General features: G+C 43.3%; 1 protein-coding gene across 1 annotated transcript in view; it reads right to left on the bottom strand.

The window, feature by feature from the left end:
* Positions 1–12,170, bottom strand: part of LOC126252938 (zinc finger protein AEBP2) — a 152,172-nt gene that overhangs the window by 87,945 nt on the left and 52,057 nt on the right. Inside the window, exon 2 of the mRNA XM_049953937.1 lies at positions 10,259–10,373. Within this exon, the coding sequence (XP_049809894.1) occupies positions 10,259–10,372 (114 nt within the window). The 5' untranslated portion in view covers position 10,373. The remainder of the gene's footprint in view (positions 1–10,258; positions 10,374–12,170) is intronic.

The following is a 12,170-nucleotide window of genomic DNA, read 5'->3' as shown; positions in this document are numbered from 1 at the left end:
TCGATGTGTACAGTCTTGACGATAGCCAGATTAGCGCCTCGAACCAGAGTACATCGTTGTCGCAGTAAAATTTCATGGAGTGGAGTTGCAGGGCACAACTGCTTTTAAAGGTTTCGGTTTCATCTAATCCAGCATATCGAGCCCGCCGAAAGGTAGTAAATCAGGCCACAGGAGAAGAATGAATTTTCCCTTCCCTGTAGAAACAAGAAGAAACAACCTCTCTCAAGACGAAGGCCACAAGAAAATGAAGTTCTGTTGGGCGTCTTCTTGGGGAAATGGAAGAAAATACTCGAAGTTACTGTTTTTGCTGTTCATCTTTTCAGACGGACCTCTTGGGCATTCGAATGTACTTAGTAATATGTTTAGACTATTCTACTCCGCTGTTATTATTTATCAGTTCTGGACACTCATATATGTTTGTATCAAAGAGGGCAACCATGGAGTCAACAGCGTGTAGGATGACGAAATGCAATAGTCCATGTTCCACGGTCAGAAATTTTGTCAGGCTGATACAGAAAGGATCCGGATTCCACGCTGTTTTCACAGTGTAGGCGGAACAAGGTCTCAAATGAGCAATGCATATGACACACGCATTTGTTACCAAACTTCACAGTCGCGACAGTGAGCGAAGTCCGCTTCGGACACACCCAGGCGACACTCGCTTCACCATAGCGGCACTGTACGCTCGTTATTCTGGCCTCTGACATCTTTAGAAGACAAGCCAATGAAACCAAACTCTTGTCGCCTTTCTATAGATAATCAAGTCGATACAATTTGAAACGAGACTCGTCCGACCAGCCACCATGTTTGCAGTCATCAACAGTCCAATATCGGTGTTGACGGGTCCGGGTGAGGCGTAAAGCTTTGTGTCGTGCTGTCATCAAGGGCACATGAGTGGGCCTTTTGCTCCGAAAGCCCATACCGATGATGTTCCGGTGAATGGTTCGCACGCTGACACTTGTTGATGGCCTAGAAGTGAAAACTGCAGCAATTTGCGGAAATGTTGGACTTCTGCACGTTGAACGATTCTCTTCGGTTTTCGTTATTCCCATTCTTGCAAGATATTTTTCCGCCGCTGCTGTGTCGAAATTTGATGTTTTACCGGATTCCTGATGTTCACGGTAGACTCGTGAAATGGTCGTACGGGAAAATCCCCACTTCATCGCTACCTCGGAAATCCCATCGCTCGTTCGCCGACTGTAATAGCACCACGTTCAAACTCACTTAAATCTTGATAACCTGGCATTGTAGCAGCAGTAACCGATCTAACAACTGCGCGACACTTGTCTTATATAGGCGTTGCCGACCGCAGCACCGTATTCTGCCTGTTTACATATCTCTGTATTTGAATACGCATGCCTATACTAGTTTAAAAAAAATTGGTTCAAATGGCTCTGAGCACTATGGGACTAAACTTCTGAGGTCATCAGTCCCCTAGAACTTAGAACTACTTAAACCTAACTAACCTAAGGACATCACACACATCCATGCCCGAGGCAGGATTCGAACCTGCGACCGTAGCGGTCGCCCCGTTCCAGACTGTAGCGCCCAGAACCGCTCGGCCACTGCGGCCGGCTATACTAGTTTCATTGGCGCTTCAGTGTATTATGAATGAAAAAAACACACGACAGTGGGATAATATTCTACAATATTTAATATTTTTCAAACCGCATGTAGGCTGTTATGCCATCGTTTAGTACGAAAATAAATATGTGTGACTGTAAATGTTTTGTTCGATCGAAAATTTTAAACTAGGTGCATCTACACAGTACCTCAGTTGATTTTTAGAGGCGACAACTGTTCATGTTTGACTTAAGACTAAAACTAGAAGTATTATTTCAGTAAAATACGTTGTAAAACTGTTCAGCTTAGATTCCACTCATTGTAGTCCTAATTTAAAAAAAAATGTTATCTTTGAAAACCATGTGAGATACTCTGTAGATGGACTTAGTCTGAAATCTCTGATCCCATAAAAATACATTTATCAGTGTATGTGACGATGGCGTAACTTAACAAGAAGTTAGACCTCATTTTTACGGACGGATACAGTCGTAATATCTCTCAATACAAGTGTCAGGTTCATATGCAGGATGTCCCCAAGCTTTTGGGTCAGAATTACGGAGACGGTAGATCATACTATAGTGATTATTTTGAAATAAGGAACCAATCACGGTAAACGAATATTATAGGCGGTACAAGGTCTCAAATGAGCAGTGCATATGACACACGTATTTTGATGTTGATGGCGCTACGTCAGAAAACAATAAACAATATCTGTGACATGTCCACACTGGAATTAACCACAGTTTACAGTTCGTAATCGGCATAGGAAGATGGAAAGTTATTTTTTACAATAACTTGCAGACATGCATTTGATGGATGGTGTAGCAACATGTAATGACTGGAAAACTAAACGAATGTACGGAGAAACTTTTCATAATAAGCGTCATTTTACCATGAACAGAAATGTAGAAAACTTACAAGAAGCTGACTCGTTCAAATCAGGGAATGATGACCAAGATTCTGAGGAAGATTTATTCACGCCATAGAATATCAGAAGAAGGTGTTGAATCATGTGGGAGAGAATCAATAAGTCCCGTCAACTTGTCCGCGAAATGTACACTTCAAACAGTTCAGTGTGGAGAGTAGTGCTGGAGCGGCAATTACACCCCTATCATAAGCAAAGCGTGCCAGCAGTGGGGCCAAATGATTTTCAGCCTCGACTTCAGTTTTTTAATACGTGCACTGAGACTGGTAGTCGTCACGTTGAACAGCCGTTATAAGCTTAAAATGTTTTTATAAGATGTAAGTTGTTTATATAAAAAACCTGTTCATTTCCGACCATTAGATCCTTATCAGCTTTCAGTTTAGGATCCCCCACCATTTGCATGATTTCCGCTCTAATACTTAGGTACAGTCTCTATACTGATGTAATGGAAGAGGAAAGCCGGCCGCGGTGGTCTCGCGGTTCTACTTATAATACTTATATTCGTAACTGCACTGCAAGTTGGTATTCAATCTGGCCCCGACGTTTACGGTATCACCTCTTTAGAATTTTATGCTTGATGCATTTGCGCGCGTGTTTTGTAATTCTTACTATGCTTTACATTCATTTATCACGACAAATCGAGAAGTTCGAGTAAATTTCGAACATTTCAGATTCATTTCCCACATCCCTCTTGTTTTTTGAGACCAATAGTTAAAATTCACAATAACTAATGACATGTCTTTTTTTGGGTCATCGGGCTTCTGACTGGTTTGATGCGATCTGCGAAGATTAGCTGTACCTTGCCAAACTTTTCGTGTCAGAGTAGCACCGATACCCAATTATTGTTGAATATATTCAAATTTCTGTCTTCCCCAGAAGTTATTGCCCTTTACGACTCCCTCTGCTACCTGACCTCTTAACACGAGTCTTGGTTCAAATGGCTCTGAGCACTATGCGACTTAACTTCTAAGGTCATCAGTCCCCTAGAACTTAGAACTACTTAAACCTAACTAACCTAAGGACATCACACACATCCATGCCCGAGGCAGGATTCGAACCTGCGACCGTAGCGGTCGCGCGGTTCCAGACTGTAGCGCCTTTAACCGCTTGGCCACCACGGCCGGCTAACACGAGTCTTAACATCCTGTTCCTATTTGTAGTCAGTGTCTTCCAAATATTCTTTTTCTCGCTGATTGTGAGAAGAATCTCCTCATTTCTTATCAGTATGCTAACTTAAGAGCAAAGGTTACAGTCTTTGTGGGTTCAATTGGGGCGTGTACAATTCGCGATGTGCGGGATCTGTGAGCGCCGCAGTAGCATATATAACAAATTTTCTTCTTTAGGACGAGGCAGGATAATAATAATGTGTTTACTTTTGGTTGAGGTATTGAATTTTGAAATGACGTCGATAGAAAAGTCATTAATTTGAGCACCATTTCCTACCCGCCTTCGACATCGACTTCGAAGACATTTTCACATCAAAAGGAAGTTTACGTTCTCTACATCTTGTAACAACTCTTACGAATCGGATACATAGCCTGAAGTCGCAGAGAGCGCATTCATCTAAGTTTCGCGAGACCTGTAATGCATGTAGTGAATTTCAGTGGGGGAATAGTCCTAGAGAAGTTGAGTGTTACAGGGACAAAGAACACATATCTCTAAGGACAACAATTGCAAATTAATAATTTGTCCAACCATCAGTGGCAGTTTCGTGTTCTTCTCTGACACAATTCTGTATAATTTTCTGCTTTTCTTTTAAAGCCTTAAGAACATTACCATTCCTTACATTTCTCCATTATAGAAGAGGTATGCAATTAGAGGTTGTCACTTGTGGACATTTCATTGTGTAAGCAATTTTTTTTTTACTGCTATGTTCATTGTTGTTCTGTTCATTTCCTAGTGCTATCGATTTCGGGGTTGTATGAGTTCATATTCAAACATTTTATGGAGATGATTGTGCAATCAATTTCCATGAGTAAATTTGTTTTGGGAAGCTGATTTTACAATGCAACTCCAGCTGGTGCGCGGATGGAATATACAACACTGAAATTTATAGTGCTATGAAGTGACAGAACAATAATGAATACAATTGTAAGGAAATTTTATTATACACTGAAAGACATTTCCTCTCTATCATTTCCTGTGAAAGCTCTTTTTTACGGAGAAATTATTTCTTAAGGTACGTGACGGTAGTTAGCAGAGAAATTACGACCGGATTTCTCCCTTCACTGCTGGATTCAAAGAAGATGCCCTCCGACGGGGGAGAGAGAAGAGTTATCCTTTCACTGGAGTCGAAGTAGCGCCACCGAGCATGCGAGCGGCGAAAGTGGATGCTGAGAGCAGCAGGAGTCGCCCTTTCCATTTTCCTTGACCGGAGCGAGAATAACGAGTTCTGGAGTGGCGAAACGCGGTGCTCCGGACCGGACCGGTCAGCCTCCATACGGCACCCACTCAGTAGCCCTTTCTGAGGCGCTTTCAGTAGCAGTTAGTGTAAGCACCCAGAACACGTTAATTACCGAAATTTCATATCTTCGTTCTCAATAGGCCGCTTGCGTCAGGCTGCACACGACTTCTAAGGAATTTCTCTCTATTACGTACACTCACTGGACAAAAGATTAATCACCCCCCTTAGAAGAGGTCGTTGCTCACGTTGGAGCGCATCGGATGGTGTGGATCCAGTATCAGGTGGTTATGTGACACTCGACCTCTAACGCAAGTCATGGAAATGGAGTTTTGTCGATGTGTCAGTCGGTTGTATGGAACCAGCGCAATAAGATGGGTCGACGTGGAGACGTGAAAGAATGGCAGAAAGGAGATAACATGTTGTTCTTACCCAGAACCACACCGTGAATGAAGTTGCCCAATATGTTGGCGTATCAAGACGGAGCGTTCAGTGCGTCACAGAGGAAGACGTACCACTTGTGGCCATGTAACACAGGAACAGTGGTCGTAAAAATATCTAACCGATACGGTCTAGAGACGAATGTCACGCCAACGGGCATTGCTGATGTCAATCGATGCAGCTCCATCTCAACCAACTTGCGAGTTAACACTGTGAAGGGAAATGTATGCTTTGGATGTTTGGACTCGAGTACCTTGCGAAAGGCTATTTCTCACAACACGGAAACCTGACAGTAGCTGACTGGATGTGGTGTGGTCCTACGATTAAAGGGTTTGACTGACTTCTAATGACCGAACGCGTCGAGTGCACTGACGGACCAATAAGGAGCTTATCTCACGGTGTAGTTTAGCCTGGAGATGATTCTGTGAGGGAATAGGGATGGTTTACGTACCATGGGACCGCTTAACTCGGATAACCGTGAACAGAAACCACCGGTCACGAAAACTGACAACGGCCGGGAGAGCGGTGTGCTGACTACATGCCCCTCCGTATCCGCATCCGGTGACGCCTAAGCGCTGAGGATGACACGGCAGCCGGTAGCTACCGTTGGGCCTTCAAGGCTCGTCCGGACGGTGTTTTTGTTTGTGGTGAACATAAACCGGGATGTTTATTTCAACATTCTCGAAGACTAAGTATCGCCCTTTCTTCTACACCTTCACAGTTAGTGTACTGTGGACAACCCCGTCTTACAAAATGATAACACAGGTATTTACAGGGCTGCAATAATACGATTCTAGTTCAACGAACGCTCAGGGACCTCGACTGGGTCGCTAAATTACTCGATTTCAATCCAATAGAAACTGTCTGGGAGTGTCTTGAATAGCGCATAAAGCATAGGAATCAACAGCCCCGCAGTTTGTTGTGCCTGTAGGATCTAATCATCACAGAGTGTCTTCAGCTCTAATGGTATACCTGCGGAAACTTTTGGATTTTCTTACTGGGTGGACTGAGGCCGCTATCAGCATTAGAGGCCGCTATCAGCATTAGAATGGGTCAAATGGCTCTGAGCACTATGGGACTTAACATCTGTGGTCATCAGTCTCCTAGAACTTAGAACTACTTAAACCTTACTAACCTAAGGACATGACACACATCCATGCCCGAGGCAGGATTCGAACCTGCGACCGTAGCGGTCATGCGGTTCCAGACTGAAGTGCCTAGAACCGCACGGCCACACCGGCCGGCTATCAGCATTAGAGGCGGCGTTACACGGTATTAGCGTCTCTCCTGGAGGTGACTAACCTTTTGTGCGCTGTATTTACGTGCAAATATTGGTATAAAATTTTTTTAAGTTTTTGCAAACAGCTACAAGTCGCAGTTGGCATTTTTTATTTACCGGTATGAACGAGAGCATCATCAGAATATACAGTTTAAAGCTGGCTGACACCACTGAAAATTGCGTTCAGAGTTGGCTGACAACTTTAAACATTAAACTAGTTGTACTGTAGTACTTAAACTTACGTTTAAAAAGTACAGCCGGCCGGAGTGGCCGTGCGGTTCTAGGCGCTCCAGTCCGGAGCCGCGCTGCTGCTACGGTCGCAGGTTCGAATCCTGCCTCGGGCATGGGTGTATGTGATGTCCTTAGGTTAGTTAGGTTTAAGTAGTTCTAAGTTCTAGGGGACTGCTGACCACAGCAGTTGAGTCCCATAGTGCTCAGAGCCATTTCAACCATTTTTTTAAAAAGTACAGTAGTAAATAGATGTCACTGACAGCGCCAAGATAAAATGACACCTAAAGACAAAATGATGCACGTATGGAATGACATTTGAAAGCCTATCAGACTGATGGAGAGACTGATAGTCTCCTCAGTTTTTTGTGATGTTTAGTACCAAATTTTTGCTCGAGTTTGCGACATTATTTATTTTCGTCGCTGTTTAGAAAATTCTGTTACTGCGTACATCTAAATGTGACTTATGAATCTACATAGCTGTTAAATTAGTTACGCACGTGAGCGAAATGAAATTAGTGATACAAATCAGTTGCAATTAGGTGTCACTTTTACAGCCATAGAACTAGTGAACCAGTGAAAAAAATCAGGACTTATCATAAATGTTAAAGCAACAGTGAGGCAGACGGTTTGAAATATCACATACCTAAAAAAAGACAATGTTTTCCTAAATCTGAGAAGTAGGGAGATGAAAGATGACATCTCTGCTGACAAATAACACTGATCAGACTTTTTTTGTTAACTTTTCCGTAAAACGACAGTCACATGAGTGGGGCTGAACTGCTGAATCATTCAGAAATCATGTGTGATGACTGTGGTGACAGCACACAGAAGACAGACATCGTAACAGTCGACAAATCGTTGCGGCAAGTTACTGCGAAGCGTCACACAGGAAGACAAGTCACCGTTACAGAGTGATTGCACCGTTTCGACACGATTGTGGCGTAAGACCTACTCATGCCAGTCGGCTGTTGACAGCCAAGGAGAGTTCTTCACCCACTGACTTTCTCCTTTGGATCTAAGTGTTGGCTTACTTACTGGTAAATCTTGCGCTGAAGTTTTCCTTTCGCCTCTTACCCTGATTAAACAGTTGTGCTGCCATTAGTGAATACGCCATCCCGTCTCGAATCTCCTATTATTTTTGTTATTGCCGTGACAGCAACGACGTTATAGTTGGAATGTGATAATTTAGTTCATTAAAAGCAACATCTTCCGTGTTTTGAAACTGTGACGGGGCTTTAGTGGCGATTGCCAGTACAACTTTCACTGTCACTCAGAAAAGACACTATTAACAGCGCAACGAAGCGCAAATGGCAACGATAGCGTAGTATAAAGGCGGATAAAGATTGGAAGAGAACTTCGTTAAAAATCACTGAACTCTATGCTTTTCATGTGAAAACTCTAGCCGGTATTAGTGGAAAACAACCGGTGACGCCATGTGTGATTTCAACTGTGATTTTTCTAGTTACAAGAGCGTTCACGAGTTGGTCCATTGATGACGCAACATGAGAATAATTGCGTACCTTTCATCGGGGAGTGATCGATTGAGTAAACAGCATCCTACGAATTACATTTTCTCCCTGCACTGTTTTCAGAAAAGAAGAACAGAAGGATATACTTGGTTCAAATGGCTCTGAGCACTATGGGACTTAACTTCTGAGGTCATCAGTCCCCTAGAACTTAGAACTACTTAAACCTAACTAACCTAAGGGCATCACACACATCCATGCCCGAGGCAGGATTCGAACCCGCGACCGTAGCGGTCGCGCGGTTCCAGACTGTAGCGCCTAGAACCGCTCGGTCACCCAGGCCGGCAGAAGGATATACTATTTATGTTATTTGACTGACTAGAAGTTATACACTGTTTGATGATACTGCTTTGGAACAAACTAAGTTTTTCAATAATCTTTGGATGTCAAAGTCATTATTTCACGAATTCATAGGTGACGAAAAAGAAGACATAGCGGAAATTACCTCAGAAGTAAATAAATGTTTTTCAGCAGAAGAAAAGTTATTCCTCTGAGTTAAATGCCCAACAATCATCTTTTTTCGTCTGCTTGAGAAACTGCCAGATTCTGAGTACTAAAAGAACGTTGGTGGAGGAAGTCCACTAACTTGCCTCAGCCGTCCCATCACGTAATGAAAATGCAGCGACGTGTCACTTTGGACAGGTATTCCCTGAATGACACCTGCCTTGACGACAGCAGTCTCCAGTTGTGGCGGAAACAGCCAGCAGCAGATGACAACGACAGTCGGCCCACAAACTGAACCGCGTCATCTGCCCCTATTTCGTGTGCCAGTAACTGCGTCATTAACGTGTGGTGTGTTAAAAGTGACAAGGTGTTTCAAGGTGTTGGGGGAAGTTAGGACCAATAACCAGCTAATTTTTTATATAGTTTATTTGTTCCTTTCAGTAAGCCTCATAAGGAGACGTATAGCTAGTTGCATGAGGGAAGAAAATATGAATGTGTATATTTCATTACCATTCCTTCTGTGTATTGTTATATTAAATTTTAATGTGCGTAGGTTTGAATTATAATCGTTAAACACACACATTTCTTTATTGTCATAATGTGAGAATTTGTGTCAAGACTGTTCTAGATACCGCATGAAACACGTTGAGAAATGATCTTAAATGATTAAGACGGAGGGACATGTTGTGTGACACCTTAGTTAATTCTTGTACATATTAATGCAATAAAAAATCAGCATAGGGGTTATCTTTGTATTTTATTATGTCTTTATTACTAACTCTACTCGCAACATATTTTGCAGCCGTATCGACATCTGAAAAATTTTATCATTGTACGACACATAGCTCAGGAGATATGCCATAAAGGCTGAGGTGCACTACAAACGGACTTTTCTTAAAAAGGAGCTGTTTTATGCATGGGAGTTCGACTGTTTGGCTCTGAGCACTATGGGACTTAACATCTATGGTCATCAGTCCCCTAGAACTTAGAACTACTTAAACCTAACTAACCTAAGGACAGCACACAACACCCAGTCATCACGAGGCAAAGAAAACCCCTGACCCCGCCGGGAATCGAACCCGGGAACCCGGGCGTGGGAAGCGAGAACGCTACCGCACGACCACGAGCTGCGGACAGTTCGACTGTTTAAAGAATCGTCGAAGGGATTACTGGTTGTGCATAAAATGGGAAAACGACGACTTGGGCGAAATATCGGAAGCACACTGTTATACTGGGAGGGGTTTCCAGCAAAGTCAGGGTATTTTATTTCCCTCTTTCATGTTGAAACTTGTTAACACTCCAGCCAAATGGCAGTATTCACGAAATGAAATAAACTTAAAAACAATAGAGATACGTGAGCAAGACGATACCAAATGTGTACTGCACACTGGGCGTGGAGTTGCAGATTGCTGAACACTGCTGTCTGGTAAAAGAGTTAGCAGACTGACCTGTATATCCAGCGGCAGCTGCACCACTTCCTGCTGTTCCGGCGCCAGGGGCAGCGACGATACCAGCGAGACGACGCAGCCCGCGAGGCAAACGAGGAGGGGCAGCCGGCTCATGCTGAAACACAACAACACCAGTTGTAGCGCAACACAAGAATCGTACATTACAACTGTGGACATTGTAATATCAGGTGGCAGTTGTTTTCAGTTAATTATCGTGTATCTACGGGATACTTTGGCTTGTACCTTGTACACCGTTTTCTTGTTGTATGGGCGTAGTGACGAAAAGGGAACAGTAACTCACACTGCCTCACTATGCGTACAGCATCGACAGTGAGAAAACCACAAAGCTGCTCATTCGCCTACGGTGGCTGTCCAAAATAAGCATTGCAATTGAAAATCTCGCCATATATGAAATCCATTACGCAATAAGATTTTGGTGGCATAAAATCTCAAATTTGTTTATATTCTTCGTTAAATTTAAACTATGTACGGATCAAATGTGATGAGTGAAAGTACTGTACATCAATTTATTTAGATCGTACAATATTCGTTGGCACTCCTGCAGAGTAGCAATTTGAAATGTAAGTCGATTGCAGCAGCACTTATTCCGGCTTGCGAGTACGTTGGTGGACATCGATAAGGCAGCATGGAAGCAGACAAGTATGGACAGCGTTGGAGGGACGAAGTGACTGCTTTAGAAATTCACATGATATTAAGAGCCATATTTGGGGAAAAAATGGTTCAAATGGCTCTGAGCACTATGGGACCTAACATCTGAAGTAATAAGTCCCCTAGTACTTAGAACTACTTAAACCTAACTAACCTAACGACATCACACACATCCATGCCCGAGGCAGGATTCGAACCTGCGACCGCAGCGGTCGCGCGGTTCTAGACTGAGGCGCCTAGAACCGCTCGGCCACATCGGCCGGCTATTTGGTGAAACAGCACCAAGCTGCAGACCCGTGTTTCGTGGAGTATTAGAGTTCAGGGTGGCGTGGACTGTGACGAAAAAAAAAAGAAAAAAGAAAAGAAAAAACTTAGTGGAAGACTTTCCTAAGAAGTCACAGCCGGAATTACTAGTGCAGAAACAAATTTCGACTGTGTTGTAGGATCACAAAGGGATACTGCTGGTTGATTGGCTTCATCCCGAGACGATCCTCAACAGCGATCGTTTATTGTAGTTCACTGCGGCAACTCCGCCGTCGTATTCACCAAAGCCGTCACGGGAAACGGGCCGTGGCTTCTGCTCCAACACGACAGTGGGCGACCACATGCCACTCGCCAGGACATTGCCACCGCCAACGAACTAGGATTTGTTGTGCTGCTGGATCCTCCACATTAATCGAATCTGTTCCCTAGTGACTATGCGCAACTCGATGCAGTGAAAGACGTCTTGCGGGATAAGTAGTTCACCTCCAGTGAAGAACTTCATGCAGTCGTCCACCACTGGCGCCGGGATACCCCCAAAGAATGGTGTTTTACACAAATACAGATTCCGTCAGAATGAAGGCAAAAATGCACAGACATTGGCGGAGAATGCCTGTTTTATAATCTGTATCCGTTTTTCAGTAAATGGTTTATGTGAACACGGAAAAATTGTAGTGCTCATTAATTTTGAACACTCCAAGTGTATAAGAACAGAATGTGAAAATCAACTGTCCATTTCTACTCAGTAACGAACTTGTGAAGAATGTTAACCAGAAAAAACCGTGAAAACCTTCATGTCACGATATTTCAACTGTCATCTGACGGAACTTGGATAGATGACGGAACGTTTCATATTGCTTTGTACGTGATCGGGACTAAACGATTACGGTACTACAAGTACTGTGCTTAAATTGCAGAACTTCTTTCTCAGAACCACAAAGTTCTCCGAGCGTACAACCTTAACTACGACGTAATTCTTTTT

The sequence above is a fragment of the Schistocerca nitens genome, chromosome 4, assembly GCF_023898315.1.
Source record: "Schistocerca nitens isolate TAMUIC-IGC-003100 chromosome 4, iqSchNite1.1, whole genome shotgun sequence".
Classification (NCBI taxonomy): Eukaryota; Metazoa; Arthropoda; class Insecta; order Orthoptera; family Acrididae; genus Schistocerca; species Schistocerca nitens.
This window is presented reverse-complemented; position numbering and strand designations above follow the sequence as displayed.